Source organism: Mustelus asterias, unplaced genomic scaffold, assembly GCF_964213995.1.
Source record: "Mustelus asterias unplaced genomic scaffold, sMusAst1.hap1.1 HAP1_SCAFFOLD_1859, whole genome shotgun sequence".
NCBI classification, from domain to species: Eukaryota; Metazoa; Chordata; class Chondrichthyes; order Carcharhiniformes; family Triakidae; genus Mustelus; species Mustelus asterias.
Genome location: NW_027591804.1, coordinates 1 through 18,136, shown reverse-complemented (window position 1 = coordinate 18,136; position 18,136 = coordinate 1). Strand labels below are relative to the sequence as shown.

The following is an 18,136-nucleotide window of genomic DNA, read 5'->3' as shown; positions in this document are numbered from 1 at the left end:
AAACTGTACACAGTATTCCAAGTGTGGCCTTACCAATGTCTTGTACAACTTCAAAAGACACCCCAACTCCTGTATTCAATGTTCTGACCAATGAAACCAAGCACGCCGAATGCCTTCTTCACTACTCTGTCCACCTGTGACTCCACTTTCAAGGAACTATGAACATGCACCCCTAGATCTCTTTGTTCTGTAACTCTACCCATGTCATATACATGGATTTTAGTAAGGCATTTTATAAGGTCCCCCATGGTCGGCTCATGAAGAAAGTAAGGAGGTGTGGGATAGAGGGAAATTTGGCCGATTGGATAAGTAACTGGCTATCTTATAGAAGACAGAGGGTGGTGGTGGATGGAAAATTTTCAGACTGGAGACCAGTTACCAGCGGGGTACCACAGGGTTATTGAAACATATAAGATGATTAGAGGTTTAGATAGGGTGGATAGTGATAGCCTTTTTCCTCTGATGGAGAAATCCAGCACGAGGGGGCATGGCTTTAAATTGAGGGGGGGTAGTTATAGAACCGATGTCAGGGGTAGGTTCTTTACCCAGAGGGTGGTGAGGGATTGGAATGCCCTGCCAGCATCAGTAGTAAATGCGCCTAGTTTGGGGGCGTTTAAGAGATCCGTAGATAGGTTCATGGACGAAAAGAAATTGGTTTAGGTTGGAGGGTCACAGTTTTTTTTTAATTTTTATTTTTTAACTGGTCGGTGCAACATCGTGGGCCGAAGGGCCTGTTCTGCGCTGTAATGTTCTATGTTCTATGTTCTATGGGTTCAATGCTGGGTCCTCTGCTATTTGTGATTTTTATCAATGACTTGGAGGAGGGGGCTGAAGGGTGGATCAGTAAATTTGCGGATGACACCAAGATTGGTGGAGTAGTGGATGAGGTGGGGGGCTGTTGTAGGCTGCAAAGAGACATTGATAGGATGCAGAGCTGGGCTGAAAAATGGCAGATGGTGTTTAACCCTGACAAATGTGAGGTGATTCATTTTGGTAGGACAAATTTGAATGCGGATTACAGGATCAAAGGTAGGGTTCTGAGGAATGTGGAGGAACAGAGAGATCTTGGGGTTCATATCCACAGATCTCTGAAGGTTGCCACTCAAGTGGATAGAGCCGTGAAGAAGGCCTATAGTGTGTTAGCGTTTATTAACAGGGGGTTTGAGTTTAATAGCCGTGGGGTTATGCTGCAACTGTACAGGACCTTGGTGAGACCACATTTGGAATATTGTGTGCAGTTCTGGTCACCTCACTCTCATTGGAGAGAGTGCAGAGGAGATTTACCAGGATGCTGCCTGGTTTGGAGGGTAGGTCTTATGAGGATAGGTTGAGGGAGCTAGGGCTTTTCTCTTTAGAGCGGAGGAGGATGAGAGGCGACTTAATAGAGGTTTATAAGATGATGAGGGGGATAGATAGAGTGAACGTTCAGAGACTATTTCCTCGGGTGGATGTAGCTGTTACTAGGGGGCATAACTATAGGGTTCATGGTGGGAGATATAGGAGGGATGTCCGAGGTAGGTTCTTTACTCAGAGAGTGGTTGGGGTGTGGATAGTGCTGTGATAGTGGAGTCGGACACTTGAGGAACTTTCAAGCGGTTATTGGATAGGCACATGGAGCACACCAGGATGATAGGGAGTGGGATCGCTTGATCTTGGTTTCGGAAAAGGTTCGGCACAACATCGTGGGCCGAAGGGCCTGTACTGTGCTGTACTGTTCTATGTTCTATGGACCCGGACCTTGGGGTCCGGGTCCATAGGACTCTTAAATCGGCCTCGCAGGTGGAGGATGCGGTCAAGAAGGCGTACGGCGTACTGGCCTTCATTAATCGAGGGATTGAGTTTAGGAGTCGGGAGATAATGCTGCAGCTTTATAGGACCCTGGTTAGACCCCACTTGGAGTACTGCGCGCAGTTCTGGTCACCTCATTACAGGAAAGATGTTGAAGCCATTGAAAGGGTGCAGAGGAGATTTACAAGGATGTTGCCTGGATTGGGGGGCATGCCTTATGAGGATAGGTTGAGGGAGCTTGGTCTCTTCTCCCTGGAGAGACGAAGGATGAGAGGTGACCTGATAGAGGTTTACAAGATGTTGAGAGGTCTGGATAGGGTAGACTCTCAGAGGCTATTTCGCAGGGCTGAAATGGTTGCTACGAGAGGACACAGGTTTAAGGTGCTGGGGGGTAGGTACAGAGGAGATGTCAGGGGTAAGTTTTTCACTCAGAGGGTGGTGGGTGAGTGGAATCGGCTGACGTCGGTGGTGGTGGAGGCAAACTCGTTGGGTCTTTTAAGAGACTTCTGGATGAGTACATGGGATTTAATGGGATTGAGGGCTATAGATAGGCCTAGAGGTGGGGATGTGATCGGCGCAACTTGTGGGCCGAAGGGCCTGTTTGTGCTGTGGCTTTCTATGTTCTATGTTCTATCCAACGCCCTACCATTAACTGAGTAAGTCCTGCCCTGGTTCAATCTACCAAAATGCATCACCTCGCATTTGTCTAAATTAAACTCCATCTGCCATTCGTCAGCCCACTGGCCCAATTGATCAAGATCCCGTTGCAATCTGAGATAACTTTCTTCACTGTCCACTATGCCACCAATCTTGGTGTCATCTGCAAACTTACTAACCATGCCTCCTATATTCTCATCCAAATCATTAATATAAATGACAAATAACAGTGGACCCAGCACTGATCCCTGAGGCACACCGCTGGTCACAGGCCTCCAGTTTGAAAAACAACCCTCTACAACCACCCTCTGGCTTCTGTCAAGAAGCCAATTTTGTATCCATTTAGATACCTCACCCTGGATCCCGTGAGATTTAATCTTATGCAACAACCTACCATGCGGTACCTTGTCAAAGGCCTTGTTATTGAATACAGGAGTTGGGACGTCTTGTTGAAGTTATACAAGACATTGGTAAGGCCACACTTGGAATACTGTGTGCAATTCTGGTCACCCTATTATAGAAAGGATATTGTTAAACTAGAAAGAGTACAGAAAAGATTTACTAGGATGCTACCGGGACTTAATGGTTTGAGGTATAAGGAGAGGCTGGATAGACTGGGACTTTTTTCTCTGGAGCGTAGGAGGTTGAGGGGTGACCTTAGAGGTCTATAAAATAATGAGGGGCACAGATCAGCTAGATAGTCAATATCTTTTCCCAAAGGTAGGGGAGTCTAAAACTAGAGGGCATAGGTTTAAGGTGAGAGGGGAGAGATACAAAAGTGTCCAGAGGGGCAATTTTTTCACACAGAGGGTGGTGAGTGTCTGGAACAAGCTGCCAGAGGTAGTAGTAGAGGCGGGTACAATTTTATCTTTTAAAAAGCATTTAGACAGTTACACAGGTAAGATGGGTATAGAGGGATATGGGTCAAATGCGGGCAATTGGGATTAGCTTAGGGGTTTCAAAAAAAAGGGCGGCATGGACAGGTTGGGCCGAAGGGCCTGTTTCCATGCTGTAAACCTCTATGACTCTATGCAGACAACATCAACTGCACTGCCCTCATCTACCTTCTTGGTTACCCCTTCAAAAAACTCAATCAAATTTGTGAGACATGATTTTCCACTCACAAAGCCATGCTGACTGTCTCTAATCAGTCCTTGCGTCTCAAAATGCCTGTAGATCCTGTCTCTCAAAATACCTTCCAACAACTTACCCACTACAGATGTGAGACTCACTGGCCTGTAGTTCCCAGGCTTTTCCCTGCAGCCCTTTTTAAACAAAGGCACAACATTTGCCACTCTCCAATCTTCAGGCACCTCACCCGTGACTATCGATGATTCAAATATCTCGGCTAGGGGACCCACAATTTCCTCCCTAGCCTCCCACAATGTCCTGGGATACACTTCATCAGGTCCCAGGGATTTATCTACCTTGATGCGCTTTAAGACTTCCAGCACCTCCTTCTCTGTTATATGTACACTCCTCAAGACATCACTATTTATTTCCCCAAGTTCCCTAACATCATCCATGATTTTCTCAACAGTAAATCTGATGAGAAATATTCATTTAGGATCTCACCCATCTCTTGTTGATCCTTCAGAGGTCCTATTCTCTCCCTACTCTCTCCCAGGTCACTGAAAGTGGCAATGCAGGTGGAGAAGGTAGTCAAGAAGGCATATGGCATGCTTGCCTTCATCGGCCGGGGTATTGAGTTTAAAAATTGGCAAGTCATGTTGCAGCTTTATAGAACCTTAGTGAGGCTGCACTTGAAATATAGTGTTCAATTCTGGTCGCCACACTACCAGAAGGATGTGGAGGCTTTGGAGAGGGTACAGAAAAGATTTACCAGGATGTTGCCTGGTATGGAGGGCATTAGCTATGAGGAGACGTTGGAGAAACTTGGTTTGTTCTCACTGGAGCGACGGAGGTTGAGGGGTGACCTGATAGAAGTCTACAAGATTATGAGAGGCATGGACAGAGTGGATAGTCAGAAGCTTTTTCTCAGAGTGGAAGAGTCAATTACTAGGGGGCGCAGGTTTAAGGTGCGAGGGGCAAGGTTTAAAGGAGATGTACGAGGCAGATTCTTTACACAGAGGGTGGTGGGTGCCTGGAACTCGTTGCCGGGGGAGGTAGTGGAAGCAGATAGTGACTTTTAAGGGGCGTCTTGACAAGTACATGAATAGGATGGGAATAGAGGGATACGGTCCCCGGAAGGGTAGGGGGTTTTAGTTCAGTCGGGCAGCATGGTCGGTGCAGGCTTGGAGGGCCGAAGGGCCTGTTCCTGTGCTGTAATTTTCTTTGTTTTTTGTTCCTTGTTACTCTTTTGCCCTTTATGTATTGTAGAAGCTCTTTGGATTCTCCATCCCCGGCCTGACTCCCCACAGGAAACACCCAGGCTGTGGCCCAGCCTGACTCCCCACAGGAAACACCCAGGCTGCGGCCCGGCCTGACTCCCCACAGGAAACACCCAGGCTGCGGCCTGACTCCCCACAGGAAACACCCAGGCTCCATCCCCGGCCTGAGTCCCCACAGGAAACACCCAGGCTGCGGCCCGGCCTGACTCCCCACAGGAAACACCCAGGCTGTGGCCCGGCCTGACTCCCCACAGGAAACACCCAGGCTGCGGCCCGGCCTGACTCCCCACAGGAAACACCCAGGCTGCAGCCCGGCCCGACTCCCCACAGGAAACACCCAGGCTGCGGCCCAGCCTGACTCCCCACAGGAAACACCCAGGCTCCATCCCCGGCCTGACTCCCCACAGGAAACACCCAGGCTCCATCCCCGGCCTGACTCCCCACAGGAAACACCCAGGCTCCATCCCCGGCCTGACTCCCCACAGGAAACACCCAGGCTGCGGCCTGACTCCCCACAGGAAACACCCAGGCTCCATCCCCGGCCTGACTCCCCACAGGAAACACCCAGGCTGCGGCCCAGCCTGACTCCCCACAGGAAGCTTAGAAACAGGAAAGGCGCAGTCACTATGTTGGGGGTATACTACAGGCCCCCCAACAGCCCAAGGGAAGTGGAAGAACGGATATGTCAGGAGATACTGGATAGGTGCAGGAAATATAGGGTTGTTGTAGTGGGAGACTTCAATTTCCCTGGTATAGACTGGAAATCGCTGAGGGCAGGGACTCTGGATGGTGAGGCATTTGTAAAATGTGTACAGGAGGGTTCGTTGGAACAATATGTGGACAGCCCAACTAGAGAGGGGGCTATACTGGACCTGGTGCTGGCAAATAGTGACCACAATTCTGTTAGCTTTAGGATAGTGATGGAAAAGGATGAGTGGTGTCCCAAGGGTAAGGTGTTGGATTGGGGGAAGGCTAACTTTATTGGGATCAGGCAGAAATTGGCAGCTCTTGATTGGGAGAGGCTGTTTGAGGGTAAATCCACATCTGGTATGTGGCAGTCTTTTAAGGAACGGTTGTTAGGGCTACAGGACAAGCATGTGCCTGTAAAAAAGAAGGATAGGAAGGGTAGGATTAGAGAACCGTGGATAACCAGGGAAATTGAGGGACTGGTCAAAAGGAAAAGAGAGGCGTATGTTAGGTCCAAGCAGCTACAAACGGAGGGAGCTCTGGAGGAGTATAATGAAAGTAGGAAAATACTCAAACGGGGAATTAGAAGAGCAAAAAGGGGTCACGAAATGTTCTTGGCAGACAGGATTAAGGAGAATCCCAAGGCATTTTATTCATACGTTAGGAACAAAAGGGTTGTAAGGGAAAAAATCGGACCTCTCAGGGACAAAAGTGGGGACTTATGCTTGGAGCCCAAAGAGGTAGGGGAGATCCTAAATGAATACTTTGCGTCGGTATTCACTAAGGAGAGGGATGTGTTGACTGGGAGTGTCTCGGAGGGGAGTGTTGAACCGTTGGAGAAAATCTCCATTACAAAGGAGGAAGTGTTAGGTTTGTTAGAGAATATAAAGACTGACAAATCCCCAGGGCCTGATGGAATCTATCCAAGGCTGCTCAGGGAGACGAGAGGTGAAATCGTTGGGCCTCTGACGCAAATCTTTGTCTCGTCACTGGACACAGGTGAGGTCCCAGAGGATTGGAGGATAGCCAATGTGGTCCCGTTATTTAAGAAGGGTAGGAAGGATAACCCGGGTAATTATAGGCCGGTGAGCTTGACGTCCGTGGTGGGGAAGTTGTTGGAGAAGATTCTTAAAGATAGGATGTATGCGCATTTAGAAAGGAATAAACTCATTAACGATAGTCAACATGGTTTTGTGAGAGGGAGGTCATGCCTCACGAACCTGGTGGTGTTTTTTGAAGAAGTGACCAAAATGGTTGACGAAGGAAGGGCCGTGGATGTTGTCTATATGGACTTTAGTAAAGCGTTTGACAAAGTCCCTCATGGTAGGCTAGTGAAAAAGGTTGGATCCCATGGGATAAAGGGGGAGGTGGCTAGATGGGTGGAGAACTGGCTTGGTCATAGAAGACAGAGGGTGGTAGTGGAAGGGTCTTTTTCCGGCTGGAGGCCTGTGACTAGTGGTGTACCGCAGGGCTCTGTATTGGGACCTCTGCTGTTTGTGATTTATATAAATGATCTGGAAGAAGGAGTAACTGGGGTGATCAGTAAGTTTGCGGACGACACAAAACTGGCAGGACTTGCAGATAGTGAGGAACATTGTGAGAGGCTACAGAAGGATATAGATAGGCTGGAAATTTGGGCAAAGAAATGGCAGATGGAGTTCAATCCAGATAAATGTGAAGTGATGCATTTTGGTAGAACTAACGTGGGGAGGAGCTATACGATAAATGGCAGAACCATAAAGGGTGTAGATACGCAGAGGGACCTGGGTGTGCAAGTCCACAGATCCTTGAAGGTGACGTCACAGGTGGAGAAGGTGGTGAAGAAGGCATATGGCATGCTTGCCTTTATAGGACGGGGCATAGAGTATAAAAGTTGGGGTCTGATGTTGCAGATGTATAGAACGTTGGTTCGGCCGCATTTGGAATACTGCGTCCAGTTCTGGTCGCCACACTACCAGAAGGACGTGGAGGCTTTGGAGAGAGTACAGAGGAGGTTTACCAGGATGTTGCCTGGCATGGAGGGGCTTGGTTATGAGGAGAGATTGGGGAAACTGGGGTTGTTCTCCTTGGAAAGACGGAGGATGAGGGGAGACTTAATAGAGGTGTATAAAATTATGAAAGGCATAGATAGGGTGAACGGTGGGAAGCTTTTCCCCGGGTCGGTGGTGACGTTCACGAGGGGTCATAGGTTCAAGGTGAAGGGGGGGAGGTTTAACACAGATATCAGAAGGACATATTTCACACAGAGGGTCGTGGGGGCCTGGAATGTGTTGCCGGGCAAGGTGGTGGAGGCGGACACACTGGGAACGTTTAAGACTTATCTAGACAGCTATATGAACGGAGTGGGAATGGAGGGATACAAAAGAGTGATCTAGTTTGGACCAGGGAGCGGCGCGGGCTAATTGTTCCTGGTTTCTCGTTTCAAGGCTTCATTCTACGATCATCTTGCTGGTGCCAGTACAGAGTGAGACTGCGGATAGTTGGGAACCTGTCTCGGGGGCAGGGGATTCATATGGTGTTCGTGGAAGTGGAAATGACTAGGGTTGGGAAGCATTTTCCGATCGGGGCCATTGTGATCTCCTGGACTCGTTTCGATCGCCTCAGGGGGTCGGAGAGGAATTTCCCAGATTTTTTTTTCCCCATATTGGCCCTGGGGTTTTTCACTCTGGGTTTTCGCCTCTCCCTGGAGATCACATGGTCTGGAATGGGGGGGTGGGGGTAAGTTAATAGGTTGTAATGAACAAAGCATCGTAGCTGTGAGGGACAGCTCGGTGGATAGGATATTGGTATGTAGATAGGCTGGAAAATTGGGCGGGGATCCTGGATTCAGGATTCAATCCTGGACCGGGGAGCGGCGAGGGCTTGGAGGGCCGAAGGGCCTGTTCCTGTGCTGTATTGTTCTTTGTTCTTTGTTCTTTGAAACACCCAGGCTGTGGCCTCACTCCCCACAGGAAACACCCAGGCTCCATCCCCGGCCTGACTCCCCACAGGAAACACCCAGGCTGCGGCCCGGCCTGACTCCCCACAGGAAACACCCAGGCTGCGGCCCGGCCTGACTCCCCACAGGAAACATCCAGGCTCCATCCCCGGCCTGACTCCCCACAGGAAACACCCAGGCTCCATCCCCGGCCTGACTCCCCACAGGAAACACCCAGGCTCCATCCCCGGCCTGACTCCCCACAGGAAACACCCAGGCTCCATCCCCGGCCTGACTCCCCACAGGAAACACCCAGGCTGCGGCCCGGCCTGACTCCCCACAGGAAACACCCAGGCTCCATCCCTGGCCTGACTCCCCACAGGAAACACCCAGGCTGCGGCCTGACTCCCCACAGGAAACACCCAGGCTGCGGCCTGACTCCCCACAGGAAACGGCCAGGCTGCGGCCCGGCCTGACTCCCCACAGGAAACACCCAGGCTGCGGCCTGACTCCCCACAGGAAACACCCAGGCTGCGGCCTGACTCCCCACAGGAAACACTCAGGCTGCGGCCTGACTCCCCATAGGAAACACCCAGGCTGCGGCCCGGCCTGACTCCCCACAGGAAACACCCAGGCTCCATCCCCGGCCTGACTCCCCACAGGAAACACCCAGGCTCCATCCCCGGCCTGACTCCCCACAGGAAACACCCAGGCTGCGGCCTGACTCCCCACAGGAAACACTCAGGCTGCGGCCTGACTCCCCATAGGAAACACCCAGGCTGCGGCCCGGCCTGACTCCCCACAGGAAACACCCAGGCTCCATCCCCGGCCTGACTCCCCACAGGAAACACCCAGGCTCCATCCCCGGCCTGACTCCCCATAGGAAACACCCAGGCTGCGGCCTGACTCCCCACATGAAACACCCAGGCTCCATCCCCGGCCTGACTCCCCATAGGAAACACCCAGGCTGCGGCCTGACTCCCCACAGGAAACACCCAGGCTCCATCCCCGGCCTGACTCCCCACAGGAAACACCCAGGCTCCATCCCCGGCCTGACTCCCCACAGGAAACACCCAGGCTCCATCCCCGGCCTGACTCCCCACAGGAAACACCCAGGCTGCGGCCTGACTCCCCACAGGAAACACCCAGGCTCCATGCCTGCCGGCGCCCTGTGAAAAATACTGAGAGGGTTATTATATTTCCCAACGTTAACTGGGGTATACACAGTGTTACGGGTTTGGATGGAGTAGATTTCTTGAACTTTTTGTACAGGAGAACTTTTTTAATCAATATGTGGAGGGTCCAGCAAGGCAGGGAGCTGTGCTGGACCTGATTGTAGGGAATGAAGCCGCACTGGTGGTTGAGGTGGTGCTGGGGGAGCGGTTTAGTGATAGCGATCACAACACGGTACAATTTCAGCTTGTTATGGGCGAGGAAATAGAAAAGCTGCAAAAAAAAGTTTTGGATTGGGGGAGAGCGGATTTCAGTAAAATAAGACAGGATCTGGCCAAGGTAAGCTGGGGACAGCTACTAATGGGGAAATCTACAGAAGAGCAGTGGGGGGGCATTCAAAAAGGAAATGGGGAGGGTGCAAACCCAGCATGTTCCCTCGAGGGTGATAGGTAGGTGTAACAAGCCCAGAGAACCATGGATATCCAGAGGTATCCAGGATACAATGAGAAGGAAAGAGAGGGGAGCAAATCAGTGGAGGGATCAGTGAGGTTTAGAAAGTTCAGGATCGAGATTAAGAAATCAATTAAGAAAGAAAAGAGGGGATACGAGAAAACTCTGGCTGGTAAAAGTCAGGAAAATCCCAAGATATTCTGTAAGTCCATCAATGGGAAGTGGATAACCAGGGAAAGAGTAGATCCCATTAGGGACCAAGGGGGCAATCAGTGGATGGAACCAGAGGACATTGGTAGAGTGTTCAACGAATATTTCACACCTGTTTTCACCCATGGGAATGAGCAGGTAGTGATGGTACTCGGGGAAAGACACTGTGAGGCTCTAGAAAAGATTGTCATCGGGAGTGACAAGGTATTGGAGGTGTTGGTGGGCTTAAAAGTGGACAAATCTCCAGGTCCGGATGATTTGTGTCCCAGGCTGTTGTGGGAGGCAAGGGAGGAGATTGCAGGGGCTCTGACCCAAATTTTCAATTCCTCTCTGGCCATCGGGGAGGTGCCAGACGACTGGAGAACAGCTAATGTGGTCCCACTATTCAACAAGGGTTATAGAGACAAACCAGGGAATTACAGACCAGTGAGTCTCACATCTGTGGTTGGGAAACTACTGGAGAAGATTCTGAAGGAAAGAATCTATCTCCATTTGGAGAGGCAAGGTTTGATCAGGGATAGTCAACATGGTTTTGTCAGAGGGAGGTCATGCCTAATAAATTTGATTGAAGTTTTTGAGCATGTCTCCAAGTGTGTAGATGAGGGGAGTGCAGTCGATGTAGTTTACATGGATTTCAACAAAGCCTTTGACAAAGTCCCACATGGGAGACTTATTAAGAAGGCAAATACACATGGGATGCAGGGTGCTCTGACACGGTGGATTCATAATTGGCTCAGTTGTAGGAGACAGAGTGATGTCAGAAGGCTGCTTCAGTGACTGGACTCCAGTGACCAGTGGCGTACCACAGGGATCCGTGCTGGGCCCCCTATTGTTCATCATTTATATAAATGACATAGATGACTATGTGGGGGTGGGATCAGTAAGTTTGCCGATGACACAAAGATTGGCCGGGTGGTTAACAATGAGGTTGAGAGTCTTGGGTTACAGGAAGATGTAGATGAGATGGTCAAATGGGCAGATCAGTGGCAGATGGAATTTAACCCTGAGAAGTGTGAGGTGATTCACTTGGAAGGAGTAATTTGACAGGGAAGTATTCTATGAAAGCTCTGACACTGGGAAGTTCCCGAAGAACAAAGGGACCTTGGTGTGTTTGTCCATAGATCTCTGAAGGTGGAAAGGCAGGTTACTCGGGTGGTGAAAAGGGCATATAGCACACTCGCCTTTATCAATCGGGGTGTAGATTACAAAAGCAGATCGGTCCTGGTGGAGTTGTATCGAACTTTGGTGAGACCACAGCTGGAGCACTGTGTGCAGTTCTGGTCACCACATTATAGGAAGGATGTGATTGGACTGGAGGGGGTGCAGAGGAGATTCACCAGGATGCTGCCTGGGACGGAGTGTTTAAGTTATGAAGAGAGGTTGGATAGGCTTGGGTTGTTTTCATTGGAGCAGAGAAAGCTGAGGGGTGACCTGATTGAGGTGTTCAGGGTTGTGAGAGACATGGACAGGATGGAGAGGGAGCAGCTGTTCCCCTGCGTTGAAGGGTCAGTCACGAGGGGACACAAGTTAAAAGTGAGGGGTGGGAGGTTTAGGGGGATGTGAGGAAAACCCCTTTTACCCAGAGGGTGGTGAGGGTCTGGAATGCGCTGTCTGGGGGGGTGGTGGAACAAAGAATAAAGAAAATTACAGCACAGGAACAGGCCCTTCGGCCCCTCCAAGTCGGCACCGACCATGCTGCCTGACTGAACTAAAACCCCCGACCCTTCCGGGGACCATATCCCTCATTCCCATCCTATTCATGTATTTGTCAAGATGCCCCTTAAAAGTCACGACCGTATCCGCTTCCACTCCCTCCCCCGGCAGCGAGTTCCAGGCACCCACCACCCTCTGTGTAAAAAATCTGCCTCGTACATCTCCTTTAAACCTTGCCTCTCGTGCCTTAAACCTGTGCCCCCTAGTAATTGACTCCTGGGGAAAAGCCTCTGACTATCCAAGGAGGCGGGATGCCTCACATCCTTTCAGATGTATCTGGGTGTGTATTTGGCACGCCATCACATTCTAGGCTATAGACCAAGTGTTGGCAAGTGGGATGAGGTGGGCCGGTGTAGACTCGATGGGCTGAAGGGCCTCTTCTGCACTGCAGTATTGTGAGAGTCTGTGTTAGTGTGAGCTGCTGGCTCTGCTCTGATTGGGCTGTCTCTCTCTGTCTCTCCACAGGTTCCTGACGAGGTTGGTGAATTGTTGGTGCTTCCAGTAACTCTCAGTAGGGTCACTGGGTCAGGGTCAGTGAGGTTTGCTCTGACCCCTGTGTACAAACTCTCACCCCAATAACCCCACAGTGGGCGGAGTGTGGGTGTGGGTGTGTGTGTGTGTGGGGTGGTGTGCGTGTGTGGGGGGGTGTGCGTGTGTGTGTGTGTGTGTGGGGGGGTGTGCGTGTCTGCGGGGGGTGTGCGTGTGTGGGGGGGGTGTGCGGGGGGGGGTGGGTGTGTGCGGGGGGGTGTGTGTGCGGGGGGGGGTGTGCGGGGGGGGGTGGGTGTGTGCGGGGGGGGTGGGTGTGTGCGGGGGGGTGTGTGTGCGGGGGGGGGTGTGCGGGGGGGGGTGGGTGTGTGCGGGGGGGGTGGGTGTGTGCGGGGGGGGTGGGTGTGTGCGGGGGGGGTGGGTGTGTGCGGGGGGGTGGGTGTGTGCGGGGGGGGTGTGTGTGTGCGGGGGGGGTGGGTGTGTGTGCGGGGGGGTGTGTGTCTGCGGGGGGTGTGTGTGTGCGGGGGGGTGGGTGTGTGTGCGGGGGGGTGTGTGTGTGCGGGGGGGTGTGTGTGTGCGGGGGGGTGTGTGTGTGCGGGGGGGGTGGGTGTGTGGGGGGGTGTGCGTGTGTGTGTGTGTGTGGGGGGGTGTGTGTGCGGGGGGGGGTGGGTGTGTGCGGGGGGGGTGGGTGTGTGCGGGGGGGGTGGGTGTGTGCGGGGGGGGTGGGTGTGTGCGGGGGGGTGTGTGTCTGCGGGGGGTGTGTGTGTGCGGGGGGGTGGGTGTGTGTGCGGGGGGGGTGGGTGTGTGCGGGGGGGGTGGGTGTGTGCGGGGGGGTGTGTGTCTGCGGGGGGTGTGTGTGTGCGGGGGGGTGGGTGTGTGTGCGGGGGGGGTGGGTGTGTGTGCGGGGGGTGTGCGTGTGTGGGGGGGTGAGTGTGTGTGGGGGGGTGAGTGTGTGCGGGGGGGTGTGTGTGCGGGGGGGGGTGTGCGGGGGGGGGGGTGGGTGTGTGCGGGGGGGGTGGGTGTGTGCGGGGTGGGTGTGTGTGCGGGGGGGTGTGTGTGTGCGGGGGGGGTGGGTGTGTGTGCGGGGGGTGTGCGGTGTGGGGGGGTGAGTGTGTGCGGGGGGGTGTGTGTGCGGGGGGGTGTGTGTGTGCGGGGGGTGTGTGTGTGTGCGGGGGGTGTGTGTGTGCGGGGGGTGTGTGTGTGTGCGGGGGGGTGTGTGTGTGCGGGGGGGTGTGTGTGTGTTTGGGGGGGGTGTGTGTGCGGGGGGGGTGTGTGTGCGGGGGGGTGCGTGTGCGGGGGGGGTGTGTGTGTGCGGGGGGGTGTGTGTGTGCGGGGGGGGTGGGTGTGTGTGCGGGGGGTGTGTGTGTGCGGGGGGTGTGTGTGCGGGGGGGTGTGTGTGTGTTTGGGGGGGGTGTGTGTGTGTGCGGGGGGTGTGTGTGTGCGGGGGGGTGTGTGTGTGTGCGGGGGGGTGTGTGTGTGTGCGGGGGGTGTGTGTGTGCGGGGGGTGTGTGTGCGGGGGGGTGTGTGTGTGTTTGGGGGGGGTGTGTGTGCGGGGGGGGTGTGTGTGCGGGGGGGTGTGTGTGCGGGGGGGTGTGTGTGTGCGGGGGCGGGGGGGTGTGTGTGCGGGGGGGTGTGTGTGTGCGGGGGGGGGTGTGTGTGGGGGGGGTGTGTGTGCGGGGGGGTGTGTGTGTGCGGGGGGGGGTGTGTGTGGGGGGGTGAGTGTGTGCGGGGGGGTGTGTGTGCGGGGGGGTGTGTGTGTGCGGGGGCGGGGGGGTGTGTGTGTGGGGGGGGTGTGTGTGTGGGGGGGGTGGGTGTGTGTGCGGGGGGTGTGTGTGTGCGGGGGGGTGTGTGTGTGCGGGGGGGGGGTGTGTGTGCGGGGGGTGTGTGTGTGCGGGGGCGGGGGGGTGTGTATGCGGGGGGGGTGTGGGTGTTTTGCTCTCTGGGTCTCGGTGGGGAGACTGTGTCCTCCTATCCTGCTGACCCTCCTGCCTCTCTCTCTCCCTCCTCAGTACCGTGGCTGTCAGAATGTTCACCTGAAGAAGGATTTCTTCCTGACTCACAGCTCCTGCGCTCGTTCTGAAACCTTCATTAACCTGCGGGAGGTTAGTAACCGCATCAAACTGCCCCCTGGGGAGTACATCATCGTTCCTTCAACCTTCGACCCCAGTAAGGAGGCCGACTTTGTCCTGAGAGTCTTCACAGAGAAGCAAGCAGAATCTGAGTGAGTGCCTTTTTGTAATTTATCCCCAGGATGTGGTGTCTCTGGCTAGGTCAGTATTTATTACCCATTCTCTAATTGCCCCTTCCCAAAGTGGCGGGGAATCATCGAATCAAACAGTGTAGATAAGGCCCTTCAGCCCATTGGCTCTACACCAAGACACAAGAGACCCCTGACCTCCCACCAAATCCCAACTACCAGCACTTGGCCCATAGCCCCGAATGCTGCCGGCTTGAATCGCTGCAGTCCCTGTTCTCCACCCACCTGCTGTTAGGGAGCAAATTCCAGAATTGTGGCCCAGCGACAGTAAAGGAACGGCGATATATTTCCAAGTCCGGATGGTGAGTGGCTTGGACAGGAACTTGCAGGTGGGGGTGTTCCCAGGTACCTGCTGCCCTTGTCCTTCTAGATGGAAGTGGTCATGGGTTTGGAAGGTGCTGTCTAAGGAGCCTTGGTGAGTCGCTGCGGTGCATCTTGTAGACGGTACACACGGCTGTCACTGTGCGTCAGTGATGGACGGAGTGAATGTTTGTGGAAGGGGTAACAATCAAGCGGGGCTGCTTTGTCCTGGATGGTGTCGAGCTTCTTGTGTTGGAGCCGCACCATCCAGGCAAGTGGGGAGTTTTCCATCTCACTCCTGACTTGTGCCTTGTAGATGGTGGACAGGCTCTGGGGAGTCAGGAGGTGAGTTACTCTCCGCAGGATTCCCAGCCTCTGACCTGCTCTTGTAGCCACTGTGTTTATGTGGTGAGTCCAGTTGAGTTTCTGGTCAATGGTAACCCCCAGGATGTTGACAGTGGGGGATTCAGTGACGGTAACACCATTGAATGTCAAGGTGCGGTGGTTAGAGTGTCTCTTATTGGTGATGGTCATTGCCTGGTATTTGTGTGGTGTGAATGTTACTGCCACTTGTCAGCCCAAGCCTGGATATTAATGTCATAGAGTCATAGAGGTTTACAGCATGGAAACAGGCCCTTTGGTCCAACATGTCCCAGCCGCCCTTTTTTTTTAGAACCATAGAAAATTACAGCTCAGAAACAGGTCTTTTGGCCCTTCTTGTCTGTGCCGAACCATTTTATGCCTAGTCCCACTGACCTGCACCTGGACCATATCCCTCCACACCCCTCTCATCCATGTACCTGTCCAAGTTTCTCTTAAATGTTAAAAGTGAGCCCACATTCACCATTTTATCTGGCAGCTCATTCCACACTCCCACCACTCTCTGCGTGAAGAAGCCCCCCCTAATATTCCCTTTAAAATTTTCCCCCATCACCCTTAACCCATGCCCTCTGGTTTTTTTCTCCCCTAGCCTCAGCGGAAAAAGCCTGCTTGCATTCACTCTATCTATACCCATCAAAATCTTATACACCTCTATCAAATCTCCCCTCAATCTTCTACGCTCCAGGGAATAAAGTCCCAACCTATTCAATCTCTCTCTGTAACTCAGTTTCTCAAGTCCCGGCAACATCCTTGTGAACCTTCTCTGCACTCTTTCAATCTTATTTACATCCTTCCTGTAACTAGGTGACCAAAACTGCTCACAATACTCTAAATTCGGCCTCACCAATGTCTTATACAACCTCGTAAGAAGTTTAACAACACCAGGTTAAAGTCCAACAGGTTTATTTGGTAGCAAAAGCCACACAAGATTTCGGAGATTGTGTTTACCCCAGTCCAACGCCGGCATCTCCACATCATTATACAACCTCACCATAACATTCCAACTCTTATACTCAATACTTTGATTTATAAAGGCCAATGTACTGAAAGCACTCTTTACGACCCTATCTACCTGTGACGCCACTTTTAGGGAATTATGTATCTGTATTCCCAGATCCCTCTGTTCTACTGCACTCTTCAGTGTCCTACCATTTACCTTGTATGATCTACTTTGGTTTGTCCTTCCAATGTGCAATATCTCACACTTGTCTGCATTAAACTCCATCTGCCATTTTTTCAGCCCATTTTTCTAGTTGGTCCAAATCCCTCTGCAAGCTTTGAAAACCTTCCTCACTGTCCACTACACCTCCAATCTTTGTATCATCAGCAAATTTGCTGATCCGATTTACCACATTATCATCCAGATCATTGATATAGATGACAAACAACAATGGACCCAGCACTGATCCCTGTGGCACACCACTAGTCACAGGCCTCCACTCAGAGAAACAATCCTCCACTACCACTCTCTGGCTTCTTCCATTGATGTGGAGATGCCGGCATTGGACTGGGGTAAGCACAGTAAGAAGTCTCACAACACCAGGTTAAAGTCCAACAGGTTTATTTGGTAGCAAAAGCCACACAAGATTTCGGAGCTCCAAGCCCCTTCTTCAGGTGAGTGGGAATTCTGTTCACAAACAGGACATATAAAGACACAGACTCAATTTATAGAATAATGGTTGGAATGCGAATACTTACAGCTAATCAAGTCTTTAAGATACAAACAATGTGAGTGGAGAGAGCATCAAGACAGGTTAAAGAGATGTGTATTGTCTCCAGATTGTCTCAGACTTGATTAGCTGTAAGTATTCGCATTCCAACCATTATTCTATAAATTGAGTCTGTGTCTTTATAAACTCTGTTTGTGAACAGAATTCCCACTCACCTGAAGAAGGGGCTTAGAGCTCCGAAAGCTTGTGTGGCTTTTGCTACCAAATAAACCTGTTGGACTTTAACCTGGTTAAGGGGGACACTCACCGGGGTACTCTCTGGTACGTGACCTTTACCCTTCCTAACCGTGACCCACATGTCTTCCTCCTGTGGCCCTGGTGTGACGACCTGCCTGTAACTTCTCTCTATTAACTTCTCATTTTCCCTGACTCGACTCGCATTTGTCTAAATTAAACTCCATCTGCCATTCGTCAGCCCACTGGCCCAATTGATCAACATCCCATTGCAATTAGAACATAAAACATAGAAAAGCTGCAGCACAAACGGGCCCTTCGGCCCACAAGTTGCACCGAACATGTCCCTACCTACTAGGCTTACCTATAACCCTCTATCTTACTAACTTCCATGAACTTATCCAAAAGTCTCTTAAAAGACCCTATCGAATCCGCCTCCACCACCACTACCGGCAGCCGATTCCACGCACCCACCACCCTCTGAGTGAAAAACCTACCCCTAACATCTCCTCTGTACCTACTCCCCAGCACCCTAAACCTGTGACCTCTTTGGGCAACCATTTCAGCCCTGGGTAAAAGCCTCTGAGAATCCACTCTATCAATACCTCTCAACATCTTATACACCCCTATCAGGTCACCTCTCATCCTCCGCTTCTCCAAGGAGAAAAGACCCAGCTCTCTCAACCTATCCTCATAAGGCATGCCACCTAATCCAGGCAACATCCTTGTAAATCTCCTCTGCACCCTTTCTATGGCTTCCACATCCTTTCTGTAATGAGGCGACCAGAACTGGGCACAGTACTCCAGGTGGGGTCTGACCAGGGTCCTATACAGCTGCAGCATTATCTCCCGATTTCTAAAC

The 18,136-nt window shown here is 52.2% G+C and overlaps 1 protein-coding gene across 1 annotated transcript in view; it reads left to right on the top strand.

Annotated features, from left to right (window-relative positions):
* Positions 1-14,688, top strand: part of LOC144488785 (calpain-1 catalytic subunit-like) — a 57,351-nt gene extending 42,663 nt beyond the window's left edge. Inside the window, exons 7-8 of the mRNA XM_078206883.1 lie at positions 12,412-12,423; positions 14,442-14,688. Of these exons, the coding sequence (XP_078063009.1) occupies positions 12,412-12,423; positions 14,442-14,657 (228 nt within the window). The 3' untranslated portion in view covers positions 14,658-14,688. The remainder of the gene's footprint in view (positions 1-12,411; positions 12,424-14,441) is intronic.
* The last annotated feature ends 3,448 nt before the right edge of the window (positions 14,689-18,136 follow it).